The sequence below is a fragment of the Staurois parvus genome, unplaced genomic scaffold, assembly GCF_062004578.1.
Source record: "Staurois parvus isolate SC_StPar_1 unplaced genomic scaffold, SC_StPar_1.0 ptg001198l, whole genome shotgun sequence".
In the NCBI taxonomy this organism is placed as follows: domain Eukaryota; kingdom Metazoa; phylum Chordata; class Amphibia; order Anura; family Ranidae; genus Staurois; species Staurois parvus.
The window spans coordinates 404,747-428,741 of NW_028318994.1; the positions used below are offsets into that span (position 1 = coordinate 404,747).

General features: G+C 45.6%; 1 protein-coding gene across 1 annotated transcript in view; it reads left to right on the plus strand.

The window, feature by feature from the left end:
* Nucleotides 1-23,390, plus strand: part of ARK2N (arkadia (RNF111) N-terminal like PKA signaling regulator 2N) — a 165,043-nt gene extending 141,653 nt beyond the window's left edge. The window contains exons 4-5 of the mRNA XM_089660024.1: nt 16,682-16,811; nt 22,789-23,390. Of these exons, the coding sequence (XP_089516150.1) occupies nt 16,682-16,811; nt 22,789-22,978 (320 nt within the window). The 3' untranslated portion in view covers nt 22,979-23,390. The remainder of the gene's footprint in view (nt 1-16,681; nt 16,812-22,788) is intronic.
* Nucleotides 23,391-23,995: the final 605 nt, after the last annotated feature.

A 23,995-nucleotide genomic window follows, 5' to 3' on the forward strand; every position in this document is an offset into this window, starting at 1 on the left:
GTGAGCTGTGATTGGTCACAGCTTGTCACATGGTACAAGGCTGTTGTGAATAGCCTTGTACCATGTGATCTCTGTGATCATTCACAGATTTCACACGTAGTAAGCAATGTCAGAAGTGACATCTTGCTTACTACTCTGCATGTGATCACTGATTGGCCAATCAGTGATCACATGATTGGGACCTCGCACAGAGGTCCCGTATGACGATTGGTGTTCCACTGTGTCCGGAGGACACAGCGGGCACCAGATCGCGGTGCTACGCGCTCCCAGGCAGCGCGCACAAGCAGGGGGCGGGGAGGCCGTTTATAAACAGCCACCCAACCCTGCACTGCCACCGTCTGGCCGTTTATATACAACAGCTGGACGGGAAGTGGTTAAAGTGACTGTAGAAGTATTCACCTGTTCAACCCTATTTTTATGTTTGTTTTTTAGTGTACAACTTGGAATTAAAATGAATCTGAGATTTTATTTACTGACAAAAATTCTATATAGTTAGGATCACATGATGCCAGTTTCTGAGGGGAAAAAAACCTGGGTTTGTTAGCATATCTAAACAAACAGAATTATGCAGACCAAGAAACTATCAAAACAAAACCGCTTTCCCGCCGCCCTATAGTAGAACTACTGCAGTATGGGTGCGCAGTTGTCAGTTAAAGTAATGCAGCACCGTATCACAAAAAATGGCCTGGTCAGGAAGGGGGGTAAATTCTCTGGAGGGCAAGTGGTTAAAAAAAAAAAGAAATCTCTGGAGAATCATTAAAGTGTTACTAAGCCCAGGACCCTACATTCACTATATCTGGTCTCCCCGGACCCTGCATTCACTATATCCGGTCTCCCCGGACCCTGCATTCACTATATCTGGTCTCCCCGGACCCTGCATTCACTATATCCGGTCTCCCCGGACCCTGCATTCACTATATCTGGTCTCCCCGGACCCTACATTCACTATATCTGGTCTCCCCGGACCCTACATTCACTATATCTGGTCTCCCCGGACCCTGTATTCACTATATCTGGTCTCCCCGGACCCTGCATTCACTATATCTGGTCTCCCCGGACCCTGCATTCACTATATCTGGTCTCCCAGGACCCTGCATTCACTATATCCGCTCTCCCCGGACCCCGCATTCACTATATCCGCTCTCCCCGGACCCCGCATTCACTATATCCGCTCTCCCCGGACCCCGCATTCACTATATCCGCTCTCCCCGGACCCCACATTCACTATATCCGGTCTCCTGGACCCTGCATTCACTATATCCGCTCTCCCCGGACCCCGCATTCACTATATCCGGTCTCCCCGGACCCTGCATTCACTATATCTGGTCTCCCCGGACCCTGCATTCACTATATCTGGTCTCCCCGGACCATGCATTCACTATATCCGCTCTCCCCGGACCCTGCATTCACTATATCCGGTCTCCCCGGACCCTGCATTCACTATATCTGGTCTCCCCGGACCCTGCATTCACTATATCCGCTCTCCCCGGACCCCGCATTCACTATATCCGGTCTCCTGGACCCTGCATTCACTATATCCGCTCTCCCCGGACCCCGCATTCACTATATCCGGTCTCCCCGGACCCTGCATTCACTATATCTGCTCTCCCCGGACCCTGCATTCACTATATCTGGTCTCCCCGGACCATGCATTCACTATATCTGGTCTCCCCGGACCCTGCATTCACTATATCTGGTCTCCCCGGACCCTGCATTCACTATATCTGGTCTCCCCGGACCATGCATTCACTATATCTGGTCTCCCCGGACCCTGCATTTACTATATCTGGTCTCCCACAGTACAACATGCAAGTGCAATAATTTTAGTAAATATAAACTGCTAAATTCCTTTCTCATCAGCTGTTAGAGCAGTTTTGTGACTTTTTTTTTCTCCTCTGACTGTCCTGTAAGGCTGCATGACCCCTGACCCTCTGGACAGCATTGATTGGCCCTGTGCTGATCATACACCTTCCCAAGAAAGAAAGACAAAAATTTCTTGCAATACACACCAAACTGAGAATGTGCAGCTAGCCCCCAAGGCTATGTATTATGGCAGATGGATCGGGGACAGTAGAAGGGGGAGGATCAGAGAAGACAGGATCAAACATTCTTTTTTACACAATGTGGAGGATTAACCCTTTAGGTTCCACAGTGAGTATAACAAGCATGCTTTACTGCATCTACAGACTGATTGTACTGTTGTGGGTTTGAGAACACTTTAAAGCTAAAGTTCGGGAAAAGAAGTAAATGTATATGTGTGCAATATATCAGGAGACTTATCAGGCCTGCACTGCTGTCTCATAGGACCGTCTGCTGCAGCCTATTCCTTTTCCCAGGGCAGCTGGTCAGTGGGTGTGTCCTTTCTTCACATTCCCCATAGTCTTCTCCACCCATGACCACCCACCTAATGTGACGGATAGTTCATACAAACTATAGTCTAGCATAGCTGCCACCACGCACAACTCTGCACCCCCCCCCCCACAACTCTGCACCCCCCCCCCACACACACACACACGCACAACTCTGCACCCCCCCCCCACACACACACACACACACACGCACAACTCTGCACCCCCCCCCCCACACACACACACACGCACAACTCTGCACCCCCCCCCACACACACACACACACACACAACTCTGCACACACACCCCCACACACACACGCACAACTCTGCACCCCCCCCCCCCCCACACACACACCTCTGCACACACCCCAAACACACACAACTCTGCACCCCCCCCACACACACACACACACACCTCTGCACACACCACACACACAAACCACACAACTCTGCACCCCCCCCCCCCCCCACACACACACACACACACAACTCTGCACCCCCCACACACACACACAACTCTGCACCCCCCCCCCCCACACACACACACACAACTCTGCACCCCCCCCCCACACACACACACATACAACACTGCACCCCACACACACACACAACTCTGCACCCCCCCCCCCCCCCCACACACACACACATACAACTCTGCACCCCCCCCCCCCCACACACACACACACACAACTCTGCACCCCCCCCCCACACACACACACACACAACTTTGCACCCCCCCCCACACACACACACACAAACAAACCACACAACTCTGCCCCCCCCCCACACACACACACAACTCTGCACCCCCCCCCCACACACACACACACAACTCTGCACCCCCCCCACACACACACACAAACCACACAACTCTGCACCACACACACACACACAACTCTGCCCCCCCCCACACAACTCTGCCCCCCCCCACACACACACAACTCTGCACCCCCCCCCCCCACACACACACACACACACACCCCTCTGCACACACACAACTCTGCACCCCCCCACACACAACTCTGCACCCCCCCCACACACACACACACACACCCCTCTGCACACACACAACTCTGCCCCCCTCCCCCACACACACACAACTCTGCACCCCCCCCCCCCCCCCCACACACACACACACACCCCTCTGCACACACACAACTCTGCACCCCACACACACACACACACACAACTCTGCCCCCCCCCACACACACACACACACCCCTCTGCACACACACAACTCTGCACCCCCCCCCCTACACACAACTCTGCACCACACACACACACACACACACACAACTCTGCCCCCCCCCACACACACACACACACACACAACTCTGCACCCCCCCCCCCACACACACACACACCCCTCTGCACACACACAACTCTGCACCCCCCCCCCCTACACACAACTCTGCACCCCCCCCCCCACACACACACACACCCCTCTGCACACACACAACTCTGCACCCCACACACACACACACACAACTCTGCCCCCCCCCCCCACACACACACACAACTCTGCACCCCCCCCCCACACACACACACACACCCCTCTGCACACACACAACTCTGCACCCCCCCCCCCACACACACACACACAACTCTGCACCCCCCCCCCCCCCCACACACACACACACCCCTCTGCACACACACAACTCTGCACCCCCCCCCTACACACAACTCTGCACCCCCCCCCACACACACACACACCCCTCTGCACACACACAACTCTGCACCCCACACACACACACACACAACTCTGCCCCCCCCCCACACACACACACAACTCTGCACCCCCCCCCCCCACACACACACACCCCTCTGCACACACACAACTCTGCACCCCCCCCCCACACACACACACACAACTCTGCCCCCCCCCACACACAAACACACACACCCCTCTGCACACACACAACTCTGCACCCCCCCCACACACACACCCACACAACTCTGCACACACCACACACACACACACAACTCTGCACCCCCCCCCCCCACACACACACACACCCCTCTGCACACACACGACTCTGCACCCCCCCCCCCACACACACACCCACACAACTCTGCACCCCCCCCCACACACACACCCACACAACTCTGCACCCCCCCCCACACACACACACACACACAACTCTGCACACACCACACACACACCCACACAACTCTGCACACACCACACACACACACAACTCTGCACCCCCCCCCCCCCACACACACACACACCCCTCTGCACACACACGACTCTGCACCCCCCCCCCCCCCCCCACACACACACACAACTCTGCCCCCCCCCCCACACACACACACACCCCTCTGCACACACACAACTCTGCACCCCCCCCACACACACACCCACACAACTCTGCACCCCCCCCCCACACACACACCCACACAACTCTGCACCCCCCCCCCACACACACACCCACACAACTCTGCACACACCACACACACAAACCACACAACTCTGCACCCCCCCCCAACACACACAAACAAACAAACCACACAGCTCTGCACCCCCCCCCCTCCACACACACAAATCTGCGACACACACACAACTCTACACACACCTCTGCGCCCCCACAACTTTGCACCCACACACACACAACTCTGCACCCCCTCCCCCCCCCCACACACACCCCTCTGCACACACACAACTTTGCCCCCCCCCACACACACACAACTCTGCACCCCCTCCCCCCCCCCCACACACACAACTCTGCACCCCCCACATACACACACAACTCTTTCTCCCTCACCTCTGCTACACTATTGAGCGGCATCTGGCCGGTCTGCAGTCGCTGACAGTGTGTCCATGCTGTCCTCTGCCTCCTCACATGCTCCCAGAAGTGATCAGCTGACGGTGGGCTGGCATGGTCACCCTCGGCTAGCCACGCCTCATAACTAATACTGGGCAATTATATAAATAGGAAAGCATCACCTGACTTCCTGGAGGTAGAGTAGAGGAGTGGTCTGGACGTGTCTATGCGGTCCAGGTCAGCTGTCCGTGACAGATCCAAAAATTTGGGATTCTGCCCGGGACAAGCTTCCAGCGGGACATTGGTCCAATATTCAAGTCTGTCACAGGCAATTCATGACTGTTGGCAAGTATGCACCTATTGGTTTATTTATGTATAAAAGGTAATGCACTAGAGTATATATATTTTTATTTTTTTGAGGTTTTTCGCTGGACTAATAGGAGCCAATCCTTCTTATTGGATGAAAGTTTGGAATTTTGGACTTTATTGGACACATTTGAGACTTTATTGGAATTGGACACTTTATGGTTTAATGTTATTTTATTTTATTTTCATATTTATTTTTGGTTTATCACAAAAAGGTTTTATTATATGTTGGCAAGTATGGTCTAGTCCTGCAGGGCTGTGCCTTCCAGCCACAGATCACTACCCAACTCTGGCCTGGTAGCATAAAGCATCAGTCACATGCTCGAGGGATGTGATATAGGGCACCTCACAGATCCCCCCGCCCCTGTAGGTAAACAAAATGTTGACGTAGGAATGATGACTTCTTGGGAAGTAAAAGTACACATTTGTAGACTGCGCATTCATTTATTGACATTTTGTGGCATTTATGTTGCAATAAACATTGAGCTCATTGTGGAGGTGAGTTATATAATAAGTCAATTATTTAAAAATGGAAGGCATATGGCACCAATGTGACATTGCCCATAAACGCACTCATAGATGGATGAGGAGAAAATTAGCCCAAAAAAAGTGGCCAGAGAGAACTTGCTGCAGAAGTCCACAGTTGAGATGGGAGGAGTCATCCATTAGAAAGCTATAACTCATGGCTGGCTCATCTCTTGTGATGAGACCCAAATCTGTATTTCTTTGGACCTGGCATAAAATGCCAAGTTTGGTAAAAAGTCAACATTGCTCATTACCATATGAACACTACACATCCATACTGTGAAACCTGGTGGTAGTAACATGTATTTAGAATGTCTTTTGTCAGCAGCAACTGGGAAACCAGTCAAGATGTATGGTTACCAGAGACTGGAGTGAAGGCTGACCTTTCATTAGTTGTGACTTTATACACAGCCAGAGATACACTGTAGGGGGGGGGAGTTGTGTGTGTTAAACCATAAACTCAAATGTGTTAGCCTAGGTCAGGGGTAGGCAACCCGCGACTCTCCAGCTGTTGTGGAACTACATTTCCCATGAAGCATCACAACATTACAAAACTGACAGTTACAGCTATGACTTGCAGAGGCATGATGGAACTTGTAGTCCTGCGGGTCTCAGGTTGCCTACCCCTTTCCTAGGTTCACACCTAAGCGTTTCTGTTGCGTTTTGCAGAAACGCACAGCAGTCCATTTAACATGATTTCCCATGGGACACGTTCACATCTGTGCGTTTTTCGTAAAGGGTCAAGGACATTTTTAAACGCAAAATGTTGCGTTTTTGGTTCAATGGAGATGCTGCAGAAATGCATGTAGTGCATTTTTGATGAGTGTTTGTCACGTTTTTGGCACATTTTTAATGCGTTTTAATCTGCACAGAAACAAGTTGGAAAACAAAAACACATCAAAAACGCTTGTGAAAAAACGCACCGCAAAAAGCACTGCAGAAACGGATCAGATGCATAGGTGTGAACCTAGCCTTAGAATGGGTAATCTATGGCCAGACTTTAGTCCTCTTATCACTGCTTAATTGTCCATTTTCAAGTCTTGTCATAATTTGTTGCAATCTATCCTAAAATAGCTAAAGTAAGGCAGGCCATAGACTGGCCATTTATCGGCTGAATTGTCGGCTGATAAACGAAGAATCGGTCGTTGCCGATGCTGCCACCAATGTCTACGAAAAACTACAGTTTTTCATGGATTTTCCAGCATGACCGATAAAAAGAAATGAGAAGATCTGTGAAAAACGGGCGACAGCATTGCCCCACTAATGCAGGCCATAGATGGGGAGAAAACCGGACGTTTTTCTCTTTAAAAAAACGAAAAATCGGTCGTTCAAGCGGCCGACGTTACCAGCAACGGTAAAAAAAAAATCGGCCGATTTTCATCCCATCTACAGCTGGCAAAAAGTGTCCCTGCAAAGAGCTCCGCTATTTCTTTGACAGTTCCTTGACATTTGTAGCGGCTGCAACAATGTATCTATTTGTATCCATTTAGGATACAGATGTTTTTATTCGGAAACAAATAGATACAATGTTGCAGCCGCTATAAATGTCAAGGAACTGTCAAAGAAATAGCGGAGCTCTCTGCAGGGACACTTTTTGCCGGACTAGAATTCCTCTTCTTCATCTTCCTCTTCATCCTCTTCTTCTTCTTCTGCTTCTTCTACTTCTTCATCCTCTTCTTCTTCTTCTTCTTCATCCTCTTCTTCTTCCTCTTCTTCATCCTCTTCTTCTTCTTCCTCCTCTTCTTCTTCTTCCTCCTCTTCTTCTTCTTCCTCCTCTTCTTCTTCCTTCTTCATCCTCTTCTTCTTCATCTTCTTCTTCTTCCTCTTCTTCATCCTCTTCTTCTTCATCCTCTTTTTCTTCCTCTTCTTCTTCCTCTTTTTCTTACTCTTCTTCTTCATCCTCTTCTTCCTCCTCTTCTTCTTCCTCTTCTTCATCGTCATCCTCTTCTTCTTCTTCTTCCTCCTCTTCTTCTTCCTCTTCTTCATCCTCTTCTTCTTCTTCTTCCTCCTCTTCTTCCTCTTCTTCCTCCTCTTCTTCCTCTTCTTCATCCTCTTCTTTTTCTTCATCCTCTTCTGCTTCCTATTCTTCTTCTTCCTCCTCTTCATCCTCTTCTTCCTCTTCTTCTTCATCCTCTTCCTCTTTTTTTTTCCTCTTCTTTTTGTCTTCCTCTTGCAGGTCACGTTTCATGCGCAGATTTTTTTATCGGTAAAAAGATCGGCCGATTTGCCCATCATTGCTGCGAAAATCGTCCGATCGGCAAAATCGGCCGATTTTTTTCCAACTTTACCGATAAAAAAAATCTGCCAAAATACCGAAAAACGGCCGAACAATTAGCCCACTAACGATCCGAAAATCGGCCGATTTTATTTTCGGCCGAAAAATCGGCCGATTTTCGACCCATCTATGGCCTGCATTGCGGCCGTGAATAGTGGACGATTTTTCGTGCAGATGAAAATTCGGCCGATAAACGACCCGTCTATGGCCTGCATTGATTTACCAAAAAAGTTCTGAAAGGCACTCCACCTCCTCCTGTTTGTGCTCTGTGAGGGCCACATCCACTAGTGATCCTATACAGGGTGACAACTTGTTTCCATGTGTTTCATCCCCTTGGCTGTATGACAACGACGTTGCTCTTTTCTGGTCAGCTTACAGCAGGAACAACTTAAATTCTTTAGCATTTCCAACAATGCGGGAAAGATTCCTCAGTAACCCAGCAATGGCACAACATATGGAAGCTGGGAAATATTTTTTGTGGCTTTTTCACAACCATGTCCACGTGGAATTATCACCAGTGACAGGATTGATAGTGATATGGCTCTAATCGTTCTGGTTTGCTGAAGCGGGTGCTACATTTCAGTGAAACGGATCTGCAAACATCATCATGAGTTCCTGAGCGCACACTGTCTGCATTTGGGACTGCACAGCCATTGAATTATAGATATGAATGGGCTCTCTGCTGGTCGCTCAAGCTGCTTAAAAAACACTGCTCAATCATAGATTTCAGGTGATCGAGACCTTAACGTGTTACTAAACCCACACCAGTAAATCCAGAGTCTGTAGATGCAGTAAAGCATGCTTGATATACTCACTGTGGAACCTAAGCGGTTAATCCTCTGCATGGTGTAAAAACGCTGTTTGATCCTGTCTGCTCTGATCTTCCCCTTCTTCCAGTGTCCTCCTCTTAAGACATATCATGTGTGTCACAGTACACATGCTCAGTTTGGTGTGTATTGCTAGAGAGGTTTTTTTTTTTTTTTTCTTCGGAGAGTGCATGTGATCAGCACAGGGCCAATCCGCACTGTCCAGACAGAGGTCAGGGGTTCTGCATACTCCTAGAGCAAAATGAAAACTCCTCCTATAAGCTTTAAACAGTATTCTGCTGGACACTGATAGAAGTTACAAGACTGCTCTAACTGCTCATGAGAAAAGGTATTTAGAAGTTTATATTTACTAAATTGCATTTCTATGTTCTGTGTACTGTGGGAGACCAGATTTAGTGAATACAGGGCCCAGAGAGAGCAGATATAGTGAATGCAGGGTCTTGGGAGAGCGGATATAGTGAATGCAGCGTCCGGGGAGACCAGATATAGTGAATGCAGGGTCCGGGGAGACCAGATATAGTGTATGCAGGGTCCGGGGAGACCGGATATAGTGAATGCAGGGTCCGGGGAGAGCGGATATAGTGAATGCAGGGTCCGGGGAGAGCGGATATAGTGAATGCAGGGTCCGGGGAGAGCGGATATAGTGAATGCAGGGACTGGGGAGACCGGATATAGTGAATTCAGGGTCCAGGGAGAGCAGATATAGTGAATGCAGGGTCCGGGGAGAGCGGATATAGGGAATGCAGGATCCGGGGAGAGCGGATATAGTGAATGCAGGGTCCGGGGAGAGCGGATATAGTATGCGCTAATAACAAACTTATACAAAAGTGTATGTCATCATCCAAAAAACATTAGTGTTTTAAATAAATTAGAGTGTCCAAACATAAATTAGTGTCCAAAAAAAAAATATATATCTTCAGTGACTTGAACCAATTGTGAGAAATCCACCACCAAAGGAGATTAAATGAACTCACCAGAGCTAATGGCTGGTCAGATTATAAACCAGCAACAGCGCTTGTGCTCTGGGAGCAATGACCCCGATGTCCAAATAGATATGGTGATGTTTCAGATACTTCCAGATAATATTCACAGCCAAACAACTTTGCAGCCCAAGCTCTTATGATGAACTTCTCCACTCTGTCTCATACCTCCATGAGAGCATGCAGTACACTCAGGGACAAAAAAGAGAACATAATGGTGCAATACGTTTTTTTCATTTATCTCTTTAATAAAAAAGGTATAAGGAAACTCACAAACAAGGTGTCCAACAGACAGCAGCTTCAATCGCAAAAAAGGGTTGAGATACAGTTAACGCTCACCGCAGATCTCTCCCATACAGCACAGACCAGCAAGGCTCTCTAACATCCACATCAAATAGGCTACGCCCAACCGGTTTCGTCACACCGACGTCATCAAGGGGCGGTACCACCTTGATGACGTCGGTGTGACGAAACCGGTTGGGCGTAGCCTATTTGATGTGGATGTTAGAGAGCCTTGCTGGTCTGTGCTGTATGGGAGAGATCTGCGGTGAGCGTTAACTGTATCTCAACCCTTTTTTGCGATTGAAGCTGCTGTCTGTTGGACACCTTGTTTGTGAGTTTCCTTATACCTTTTTTATTAAAGAGATAAATGAAAAAAACGTATTGCACCATTATGTTCTCTTTTTTGTCCCTGAGTGTACTGCATGCTCTCATGGAGGTATGAGACAGAGTGGAGAAGTTCATCATAAGAGCTTGGGCTGCAAAGTTGTTTGGCTGTGAATATTATCTGGAAGTATCTGAAACATCACCATATCTATTTGGACATCGGGGTCATTGCTCCCAGAGCACAAGCGCTGTTGCTGGTTTATAATCTGACCAGCCATTAGCTCTGGTGAGTTCATTTAATCTCCTTTGGTGGTGGATTTCTCACAATTGGTTCAAGTCACTGAAGATATATATTTTTTTTTTGGACACTAATTTATGTTTGGACACTCTAATTTATTTAAAACACTAATGTTTTTTGGATGATGACATACACTTTTGTATAAGTTTGTTATAAGCGCATACCTTTTAATTTGGATTATTGTTGCCAAAATTTATTTTGGGTGGGATATGCTGCTGACACTTTGGTGTTTTTTGTAAGTGGCGCTTTTTTCTTCTTTTTTAATTTGGTAGAGCGGATATAGTGAATGCAGGGTCCGGGGAGACCAGATATAGTGAGTGCAGGATCCGGGGAGAGCGGATATAGTGAATGCAGGGTCCAGGGAGAGCGGATATAGTGAATGCAGGGTCTGGGGAGAGCGGATATAGTGAATGCAGGGTCCGGGGAGACCGTATATAGTGAATGCAGGGACTGGGGAGACCGGATATAGTGAATTCAGGGTCTGGGGAGACCAGATATAGTGAGTGCAGGATCCGGGGAGAGCGGATATAGTGAATGCAGGGTCCAGGGAGAGCGGATATAGTGAATGCAGGGTCTGGGGAGAGCGGATATAGTGAATGCAGGGTCCGGGGAGACCGTATATAGTGAATGCAGGGACTGGGGAGACCGGATATAGTGAATTCAGGGTCTGGGGAGACCGGATATAGTGAATTCAGGGTCCGGGGAGACCAGATATAGTGAATGCAGGGTCCGGAGAGACCGGATATAGTGAATGCAGGGTCCGGGGAGAGCAGATATAGTGAATGCAGGGTCCGGAGAGACCGGATATAGTGAATGCAGGGACCAGGGAGACAGGATATAGTGAATGCAGGGTCCGGGGAGAGCAGATATAGTGAATGCAGGGTCCGGAGAGACCGGATATAGTGAATGCAGGGACCAGGGAGACCGGATATAGTGAATGCAGGGTCCGGGGAGAGCAGATATAGGGAATGCAGGGTCCGGGGAGACCGGATATAGTGAATGCAGGGTCCGGGGAGACCAGATATAGTGAATGCAGGGTCCGGGGAGAGCAGATATAGGGAATGCAGGGTCCGGGGAGAGCGGATATAGTGAATGCAGGGTCCGGAGAGACCGGATATAGTGAATGCAGGGTCCGGGGAGAGCGGATATAGTGAATGCAGGGTCCGGGGAGAGCAGATATAGTGAATGCAGGGTCCGGGGAGAGCGGATATAGTGAATGCAGGGTCCAGGGTTTAGTAACACTTTAGTGTTAGCCTTCAATCCACGGTTTTTAAATATTTTTAATTTCAACCCATTACTGCAGTGTTTATGGTAACATATTTCAAAGCTTTATTTTTGGTTTTGTATTAAATGTTGGACCCGTATATGAACCTCTAGTGGTAAGGTAGTTTAGCTAATACTACGACTCTGCCTAAAGTACATCTAAAGCCAAAACAATAATTTCTTTGTGTAGTGAATGGTTATAACCTCTGTATCATTTGTGTCCCCTTGGGGAGATATCTCTTCCTGTCTGGGAGACACAACAGACAATGGGGGAAAAAATCTGTCAGCATTTTTCATTTATAGTCTCTTGAACAAATGTCGTCTGTAGCAGATTTTCCCTCTACTTCTGTTCTGATCCAATTTAAGGAGCAGTAAATGAGATGTTTTATAGTTCTACTAGGTAGGAACCAGAAGATGGATATGTAATGAGCAAATATAGCTGCCTCCATGTACATGAGTAAATACAACCAGTACGTGGAAACAAAATCTTTAAAGAAGACATACAGCCAAAGCGCTTTTGGCTGTACTTCTCCTGTGGATCACAGGTGTGCAGTTGGTTCTGCACTCCTGTGACCCGTTACCAGCTGACAGCAGACTGGGGGGGGACAGAGCAGACTAAGGTAACTGACAGTCACCGCTCTCAGCTCACAGCAGCAGTGAGAACTCATGAGAAGGTCATGTGATCACTGAGCTTTCACATTTAGAGCTGGCGGGGGACAGATGCTGCATCTATCTAGGTAAGTATACTGTAATTAGGGGGGAAACAAAGTCCATCTTTTACTTAGAAAAAAAAAATACACATTTACAGTTCACATCACATTGATGCACATTTTTTTTAGTTCACTTTAAATTTGTACCTCTTTGGTAGATTTTAATTGTCTGCACGAGCATAGGACCATTCATGAAAGGATATTAATTCCGTGCAAAAAAAGTAGTTTCTTGAAGGCCAGTACTATCGGCATAAGTGAAAGATAAATAGTCCATAAAATGTCTCTTCCACCAAATCTAATTCCCAAAAAGAAATCGCCACGTGAAAAAATCTGGCGTCCCTCCTTCCGGGTATGCACTCACCAAATGCCCATGCCCCCCATTCTCATAGTTGGCTGGAATCTCTCATAAAGCAAATCCAAATGGGAAGGAAGTCAACCAATATCGATATTATTACACTCCTCTCTGTTTATCCTCCAATCTCCATGCCTGTCATTCCCATGATCAGCTGACACTACTTCACAGGTTAACAGATTCCTAATGATGAGCTTATAGAAACATAGATAACACTCTCCTTCTCCTTAATCTTCTCTCTCTCAGGATTAGTGGTCATGTCGAAACCAGAAAGAAATACCCCAATGGTGCAGTACGAAATAACACCTTTAATCGCTATGAATAGACAGCCACTTACAAAATTAAAGCAAATAAAAAGCCTGTAGGTGTTGCAGTGAGATGTAAAACACTGGTCGCCACACAGCCTCTCCCTGACGCGTTTCGTCATATCCGACTTAGTCATAGGGCCTATGACGAAACGTGTCAGTGCGAGGCTGTTCGGCAACCGGAAGTGACGTGGGAGCGCCACTGTTTGGGATCCGGTGGTGGTGAGAGCATTGCCTTTATACCCACCAGTGTTTTACATCTCACTGCAACACCTATGTTTGAGGGTTCTTTTATTGATTATAGTGTCTTGTATATGTTTTTTTCTTTTTAAATTCTGCCTTGGCATATGTTTTAAGAGAAATAGTGGAGAAAAATTCTGTAGTCCCGTCCTAAGGTGACAATGCTGCTCCTCCATAAGTCCAGTCCAATGAGGGAGTGTTGTCACCCTAGGACAGGAAGTGCCAGTTGGAAACCAAGGAGACAAAAGTCACTGGTCACACCACTGTGATTTAAAAAGGAGCGAATGTGTGCTATTTTAGCGTGTTTTCTGAAGACTTTATTGCTACTTGTGAAGGTTTTCAACGATTTCTTGCAATTTGCAGTGCAATTTCCATTGTATTCTATGTATGTGAAGTCGTAACAAAACTGCAGAAAAAGTAATGCAAGTACTTCTTTAGAAATCGCGCTGCAGCAAATCACACGTTTAGACACTGATATTCATTAGGTGCGATTTGAATTCACAAAAGGCAACTGAATTCACACCGGTATGACCTGGCACTGGGTCTGTGTAAGAGATATACTGACATAGGTTTGAGATTTGGACCACTGGGGGGGTTACTATGTAGAAAGCTTCATCCAGAGAACTACTGCTTACAAAGTATTCGCTTTTCTGTACATAACAGAAGTCCTTCTAATGCTCCATGTACACTGCAGCTGATAAACTCACATTTAGGAGCTTTTTTGCATTTTTTTTTCAGCAGCCCCTGAACTCTCCCTAATGTTCTCCTATGTGTCCATGTACACATCGTCGTTTACAGGCAGTTGAGTTTACAGTCGTTTTTTTGAACGCAACAAATTTGCATTCAGGAGTAGATTTTATCAGCGTTTCAAACGCTTGTAAAAGCGGCTAACCGCGTTTATAAGCACTTGCATATGGAATTTTTTTTTAACTCTTTCATTTCCAGATGCTGTCCAGAGCCTTTTTGTCATCATGAAAAGTGCGTGCAAAGCGTTTTTTCCCGGTATTCAAATGGACCCGGTACACCATACTTTGAGGTTTCGCATGAAAGAAAATGTCAGACACTGCTGTAATAATTTCTACACAGAAATGAGCCGGAACACATCCAAACACTACTAAAAAAAAAAAGACAGCTAATCTCAACAAATACTGCTCTCTCTGCGTCTGCTCTCTCTTTTTCTCTCAAAATATCTGAAATAGCAAATAATTTTTCTGTTTTTCAGTGCATTCTGGGCATTTTGGAAGGTTTCCTGTGATTATCTTTAAAAAACGCTTCTAAACGCAAACGCTAAACAGACGTTTTTAACCAACGTTTTCCAGCAGTCAGTTTCCATCGTTCAGAAGTGTCCTGTGTACATGGAGCCTAAGGGGGTGTTTAAACCAAGAGGGTGTTAAAAAAAAAATGTGAATCTAACATTCACTGCAAGTGAATCTTCCACATTCATGCATTTCAGTGACAAAATTGCAAGCTAACTGTCCTGCCTACAGCAATAGAAGGAAGAGCGCCTGCAGTCTCCATTAAAATTTAACTAGAGACAAAACTTATTGTTAGATTTGGAGAAGGATTAGAACCCCTGTCTGGTTTTTTTAATTGCTTTCTCTCCCCAACAGGTAGATTTACCACAATTTTTCTGTTTGCCGTTATCACCAAAAGTGAAACAAAATCACAAATTTTGGGTTGTCTCTTGAACAGGAATAGAAGGGAAATCTTCCAAAGGGGAACCTTGTGCTGGTGACAACCAGGGATTCCGTCACCTTGGAGGGATTTCTTTTCGCTTCCTGTTTTGACTTGGGACAGGAAGTGAAGGGAACTCTCTATCTGTCAGAGGCTATAGCCCTCCTTTACACTATCCAAATGAAAAAAGTTTGACTTTAGTTTTGCTCTACCTTTATCAACCTCCAAGAAATGGATGTCTTTAGAGGGTTTTTCTGTAAATGTCCCTAATAAACTACACACTTCTGTACTATCCTGCAGCTGCAAGTTTCTTTAAAGTATAACTAAAGGTTAACACTTCCGCCTGGCAGTACTGGGGTCGTCAGTTCGAATCCCAACCACGGCACCACCTGCCTGGAGTTTGCATGTTCTCCCTGTGCCTGCGTGGGTTTCCTCCGGGTACTCCGGTTTCCTCCCACACTGCAAAGACATGCTGGTAGGTGAATTGGCTCCTGTCTAAATTGTCCCTAGTATGTGTATGTATGAATGTGAGTTAGGGACCTTAGATTGTACACCCCTTGAGGGTTAGGGACTGATGTGAATGTACAATATATATGTAAAGTGCTGTGTAAATTGACGGCGCTATATAAGTACCTGAAATAAATAATAATAATAATAATAATAAAGGAAAAACTTTTTTTTTTTTTTTTTTATTTGGACACAGTAGAGATGGATAAGAACCCCTGCCAGTTTTTATTGATGTCTGTTCAAGATTCACCCTTTCTATTTGTCCTGTTTACCATGATCAGTGAACGTAAAAGAAAAATCCAAATTTTTGTTTGTCCCCAGAAAAGTAATACAGGAGACACATTTTAATGGGACACTAGTTATGGTGACCAAGGAATTCCCTTAATTTGCAGGGATTTACTCTCACTTCCTGTTAGGCTATGGGACAAGAAGTGAGGGGAAATCTGCAATGGGACACAGATGGCCGGAAAAAAAAAAAAATCTGAGAGGCCCTTACTCCATCCAGAAAGAAAAAAAAACTTTTGCCTATAATTCTACTTTAACTGTGCTTCTAAAATCATTTTACTGCAGTAGAGAGATAATTGAGCCATAGTCTCTGATTATAATATTTTGTCTCGGTTTCCTGTTTATCTCTGCAGGTCATCTGGATCCAGGACTGTCTTCTTGTGATAAATTACCCCCTAGTGAGACACCGAATAATGAGGATGAAATAAACATTGCATCTTCGGGCAGCGAGGTGGAGATAGTCGGGGTTCAAGAAAACGCAAGGTACATGGGTGACAACCCTTTCAAGAAATACCATTGTCCTTGATCTGTGTGTGAAATTACAATAAATGACAAAAGTGGTGCTGTGCTACTTCACAGTGATAAGACAACAAACATCAATAGATCAGTGAACCAAAATGCAAATTAGGAAGTGAACAATCTACATAAACCCATAAATGAGAGTGCAGATACTGACACAAACATGAAAATCACAATAAAATAATCCCGTGACAATAAATGTAAAACGGTACATAAAAGGAAATGGAGTGCAAATTGTAACTGATGAAAAATGATTATTCAAATGTGATGACATGAACACCGCTATAATAGCGATAAAGTGACATAAAGGAAACTAATATATCACAAGAAGGAACAACTCAGATATGCGGTATATAAATAAAAGTGATCTCAAGACGTGTCAACAAAGAATGAATGTGATCACAACAAATGTGCAGTGAATAAATAAATCACTACCAAAAATGTGACATCAAAACAGTGACAACCAAACAATGTAACCAACAGGTGATCTACATGTGAAAAAACAGATAAATAAACAGATAAAAAATTGTCTCACAGGACAGTGTAACTAACGAAGAAAAAAAAAATATATATATATATATATATATGTGTGTATATACAGTGGGGATCGAAAGTTTGGGCACCCCAGCTAACAATTTGTATTAATGTGCATAAAGAAGCCAAGGAAAGATAGAAAAATCTCCAAAAGGCATCAAATTACAGATTAGACATTCTTATAATATGTCAACAAAAGTTAGATTTACTTTCCATCATTTACACTTTCAAAATAACAGAAAACAAAAAAATGGCGTCTGCAAAAGTTTGGGCACCCTGCAGAGTTAATATCTTGTACTGCCCCCTTTGGCAAGTATCACAGCTTGTAAACGCTTTTTGTAGCCAGCCAAGAGTCTTTCAATTCTTGTTTGAGGTATCTTTGCCCATTCTTCCTTACAAAAGTCTTCCAGTTCTTTGAGATTTCTGGGCTGTCTGTCACGCACTGCTCTTTTAAGGTCTATCCATAGATTTTCAATTATGTTCAGGTCAGGAGATTGTGAAGGCCATGGCAAAACCTTCAGTTTACGCCTCTTGATGTAATCCCCCGTGGATTTCGAGGTGTGTTTAGGATCATTATCTATTTGTAGAAGCCATCCTCTCTTTAACTTCAGCTTTTTCACAGATGGCATCAAGTTACCACCCAAAATTTGCTGAAATTTTATTGAATCCATTTTTCCTTCTACTCGTGAGATGTTCCCTGTGCCACTGGCTGCAACACAACCCCAAAGCATGATTGATCCAACCCCATGCTTAACAGTTGGACAGAGGTTCTTTTCATTAAATTCTGTGCCCCTTCTTCTCCAAACGTACCTTTGCTCATTCCGGCCAAAAAGTTCAATTTTGACCTCATCGGTCCACAGAACTTGTTTCCAAAATGCATCAGGCTTGTCTATATGTTCATTTGCAAAGTTTAAACGATGATTTTTGTGGTGAGGACATAGAAGAGGTTTTCTTCTGATGACTCTTCCATGAAGACCATATTTGTACAAGTATCTCTTTATAGTGGAATAGTGTACCACAACTCCAGTGTCTGCCAGATCTTTCTGGAGGGATCGTGCAGTCAAACGTGGGTTTTGAATTGTTTTTCTCACAATCCTGCGAGCTGTTCTGTCTGATATTTTTCTTGGTCTTCCAGATCTTGCTTTAACTTCCACTGTTCCTGATGACTGCCATTTCTTAATTACATTCCGAACAGAGGATATTGACATCTGAAAACGCTTTGCTATCTTCTTATAGCCTTCTCCAGCTTTGTGAGCGTCAACTATTTTCAGTTTCAGTTTTCTAGACAACTGCATAGAAGAACCCATGGTGCTGATTGTTGGGGCAAGGTCAGATGATTCTGGGCATTTAAAACCTTTGAGATTGACATCACCTGGTCTTCCCAGACGATGATTGAGAACAATCCATGACACTGGCAGGTCTCAGCTTTGCAAAGGGGGCAGTGCATGCTATAAATTCTGCAGGGTGCCTAAACTTTTGCAGATGCCATTTTTTTGTTTTCTGTTATTTTGAAAGTGTAAATGATGGAAATAAAATCTAACTTTTGTTGACATATTATAAGAATTTCTAATCTGTAATTTGATGCCTTTTGGAGATTTTTCCATCTTTCCTTGGCTTCTTTATGCACATTAATACAAATTTTTAGCTGGGGTGCCCAAGCTTTCGATCCCCGCTGTATATATATATATATATATATATATATATATATATAAGACCCCAATGATGGGCAACAAATAGTCCCAAACGCTGGAAACAAATAGTATTCCAGCCACAAACGAATATGTGTATCTTCACACGTGAATCAACTGATCACAAACACAAGGACGATCCTTCACCACCTAGAGTGTGCGCTCACCTTCGGATTGCAACCCGCAAGGAGTCGTAAGGCATAAATGTAGCTGGATGGTCCTCAGCCGGATGAATTTCACTCATAAGACAAACAAAAGTTTCCTCTCCATAGCATACAGCAATCAGAAATCACGGTCTCCTTAAAGGTGTATAGCTTTAAATCTCCTCCTCCTCCACAATGTTCATAGAAAGGGATCAGAGAAAAAGCAAGTCAAATTTATTTGAATAAGCAAAGATAAAAAACTACTCACAATTTAGAAATGGGCCTGCAGACCCAGCAAGCAATCACTGTATTAAAACAGTACAAGGTGTATGAGGTTGAGAGTACCTGAATGACGATACCACGCTTCCGTCCTATGCGTTGCGTCACGAACCACGTGACTTCCTCAGGGAATGGAATGGAATAACAATTGCATGGTCCTGACTAAGCCATATGGTGCCTCCTGTTAACCTCGTCATCATTACTGTATCCTATGTGGTTTGAGGAAACACGAGAGGTATCCAGGAGATCAACACTTCTGTCTGTTTACTTTTTAGAAAGATCCGCTTTAAAAAGAGATTTGTAATAGTGTGTGTGTGTTAGAGGGAGAGTCTCCGGTCATTCTCTCTCTGTTTAAAGTGCATGTACAGTATGCAGTGATTGGAAATCCAAAATTTTACAATTCCCCCAGATTGAGATGGGGGCATATCTTTCGATAACACTGGTTTCTAAGGCAAATTCCTCTCCTTTCTCATTTCATCTCTTGTCGAAAATGAAGGGAAATCATCCTAATTGGAAATGCAGTAATAAAAAAACAAACTACCTAGTCCTTTACCAGAAGAAATTGGCTTTACACTTATGGACAGTTATAAACGCACTCCAGAAATGGCGGCGCAGGACTTCCTGGTGAAATGTACGTTGAAGCGCAAGAACCGCTACTTCCAGTCCAGGAGGCTTGGATTGCACGCCAGCCAGCAGCAGCGGTGCGGTGAGGCAGTTCACACACAGGCTGTGTACACTGGTGCTGGTATTTTAGGCACTGTGTGTAAGCCCCGGTACCAAAAGCGGTAACCCCGAGCTACACTCGGGCTTACCATGCGGCGTTGCATAGGGATTCCCTGCAGAGCTTACCTTGTCCTTCGCTCCCGCGATGTGTCCCCTGCAGCGTTCCCGGCCATCTCCTCCGGCCGATGCCGGCATCCTGCTTCTGTGTTTTGGTCCCTGTGACGTCGGGACGTATGGGCGCCGCTGGCGGCGGCGGGAAATTTGAAAATTTTAAAAAATTTCATTTTTTTCCAAACAAATTTTACATAGTAAAACATTGCTGTTTCAAACCATTTCACATACATTTTGTCCCGAGTGCTTTGTCCGGCGCCCTGCCTGCATTTTTAATGTTCTTTCTGCCTGGAAACTGAGAAATGTCCATGGCGTCCAAAAAGCGTCCCTTTAGGTCAAAAGCGGGTTTAGATCAGCTAGAGAACAGCGATAGTAAATCAGAACCACTTGCAGAATTGAGTGATAATGATTCGTGGGGGAAATTCGTCATCAGACACTGAAAACGATTTTGTGACTTTGCTCAGCGATGTGCGAACTTGGCGCTATATTTCAAATTTCAGTGTTTTTGGTTTGATTATATTATTGAATTAAATGTATTATTATTATTTTTTATGATTATTTATTAAATTATAATTTATGATTTCGTGTTTCAAATGTTATCATACCCGGGATGTGTACTAGACCCTTGTTCGGACAGATTTCAGTGAGTTATTCCTAAAAATTACAGCCTACAATAAAAAACTACATATTTCCATGCAAAAAAATGGTACCGCTTTCAGCACCAAAAATCTGAAATAATCAGACTGCTAGGGAGGTTAAAGTATACCTAGGCCAGACTTTTAACTTCTTATTTGTATAACCTTTGGGTAGAATCATTCTTTGCTGTATTCTGCTGGATAAAATAATGAATGATTTGATTCTCACTCTTGAGAATTACTTTCCCTTCCTGCCTTGTAGACACAACAGGAAATGCTTCCAAAATAAAGTGAAATCCAAGTCCCATTGTAAGATTTTTTTTGTTTTTTCTTCATCTTTTTTGTTCTAGTCCACCTCACGTTCAGTATCTGTATGCAGGGCTGAGCCCAGGGGTAGGCAGAAGAGGCAGATGCCGGGGGCTGCGGGTGCGAAATGAGCTGTACCTGCAACCTTTGCTGCTGAAGTAGGTTCAGGGGAAATGAGCTCAATGATTTTTTGTGTCATAAGCAAGATTATGTAGTATTTGTTTATTGTCAAAGTGGTCACCAAGACTTTTGCAAAGTGCCCCAAAAACTAACACGTTCAGCTCTATGGTTGCCTTGGGGCTCTTTTACGCCATTGTAAATTTACATTATTAATTGTAAAATCTCCAAATGCCATTGTATACACCCTAGAAGAGTGGTTTCCAAACTGCAGCCCTTTGCTTGTTTTTATATGGCCCTTGGGGCATTATTCCTCTTACTGGTGCCAATGATGGGGCACTATTACTCCCACTGACACCAGTAACGGGGAACCATTCCTCCCACTGACACCAATGATGGGGCACTATTCCTCCCACTGACACCAATGATGGGGCACTATTCCTCCCACTGACACCAATGATGGGGCACTATTCCTCCCACTGACACCAATGATGGGGCACTATTCCTCCCACTGACACCAATGATGGGGCGCTATTCCTCCCACTGACACCAATGATGGGGCGCTATTCCTCCCACTGACACCAATGATGGGGCGCTATTTATCCCACTGACACCAATGATGGGGCGCTATTCCTCCCCCTGACGCCAATGATGGGGCGCTATTCCTCCCGCTGAGACCAATGACGGGGCGCTATTCCTCCCGCTGACGCCAATGACGGGGCGCTGTTCCTCCCACTGACGCCAATGATGGGGTGCTCTTCCTCCCACTGACGCCAATGACGGGGCGCTCTTCCTCCCACTGACGCCAATGATGGGGCGCTCTTCCTCCCACTGACGCCAATAACGGGACGATATTACTCCCACTGACGCCAATGAAGGGGCACTATTACTCCCACTGACGCCAATGATGGGGCGCTATTACTCCCACTCACGCCAATGATGGGGCGCTATTACTCCCACTCACGCCAATGATGGGGCGTTGTTACTCCCACTGACGCCAATCATGGGGCGCTGTTACTCCCACTGACGCCAATGATGCGGCGCTGTTACTCCCACTGACGCCAATGATGAGGCGTTATGATTCCCACTGACGCCACCGATTGGGCACTTTTCTTCCCACGAATGCAACCGATGGGGCACTGTTATTCCCCCGGACTCCACCGATGGGGCACTATTCCTTCCCCAGATCCCGCTGATGGGACACTATTCCTCCCCCTAATACCAAATACTGTTTACTCCCACTGACACCACAACATTTTCTTCTCTTGTTGGCCACAGTCTGGCCCCCCTAAAGTTTGAAGGACAGTAAACTGGCCCTTTGTTTCGAAAGTTTGGAGACCCCTGCCCTTAGAATGTCTGTATAAAATATATATCAGTTGATTAACTTTCTCTTTCTTCCCACCAGGTTTGTCCACCCCAGGGGTGGCGTTATACAGAGAGTATCATCATGGAAGCATGCAGCTGGCTCCCAGTATAACAGCTCCCACCAAACGCCATCATGGACGGGGGTGACTCCCCAGCAGAACTGGACTGCCCCTCCAGAAGTAGTTGACCTAACTCTGGACGAAGATTCAAGGCGCAAATATTTACTGTAAATCCGGGCCCTCCCTGTTTCTGTCCCCGTTCCCCCTCTTCCTCTGGCACAATCCTTCCATTGAGGTTACACATGCTCTCTTCCAGGAGTCCGGGAATTTTTATGGTTTGATGACCCATGCATTAACAAGCACATTAGTAAAGTCGTTTCTTTTTTTTTTTTTTAAATATTTTTCACCTAAGCGGCCAGCCAAATCCGATTTTTAGATTACTGCTTTCCCCTACCCTCTCTGAATTGCAGTACCTGTCCAGAATCATCGAGGTATAAAGCACATTTCAGTTTATCCCATATTGCTAATTTAAATGCTTTGTTTATTAAAAAAAAAAATAATAATATATGCATAAGTATTTATACTGTATGATTAGAAATAAACATTGATAAGGATGCTTCCTCAGCACGTCAGGCAAACTCAACCCCCCTTGTTTGCTATAGGAATTTTTAGTTCAGGGATATATCTTTTTTGTATCATCAAGGTAGCCATTTTCTGACAGAGTTTGCCACCTTTAACCCTCTTCTGTCTGGTGGAAGGACCGCCATGTCGAGGCACAAAATGCTGTTGCGTGCAGGAGGTCATGTGTAATGGGACTTTGTCATAAAGTATGGTAAGCAGTCATTGCCTGATTTCGTCTTCCACATACTGCTACTCAAACACTGAGGCTAAACCAGTACATTGAGTTACAGCCCCGGATCTAGCATGAGCAGGGGCGGACAGACCATTTGGAAACTCGACACTGCCCGTGGGCCCAGGGTCAGTATGAGTCCCCATGAGATGCCCCTGGTACCTTTTTCGTAGGCTTTTTTGAGCTTGGGCAAGGACACAGGGGCCCCATGATCCCCTATTGCCCGGGGGCCCCATGAGTTGTCCGTCCGCCCCTGAGCATGAGGCAGTTGAGTCAGTAATTCGCTGCTTTCATCACAGTCCACTAACACAAGTTTCTCAACTTTCAACCTCATTTGTAAAGAAAATCTCCTTTAAATTGACTGGGAGGAGCTCTGCTTTTGACCCATGATTCTAGTA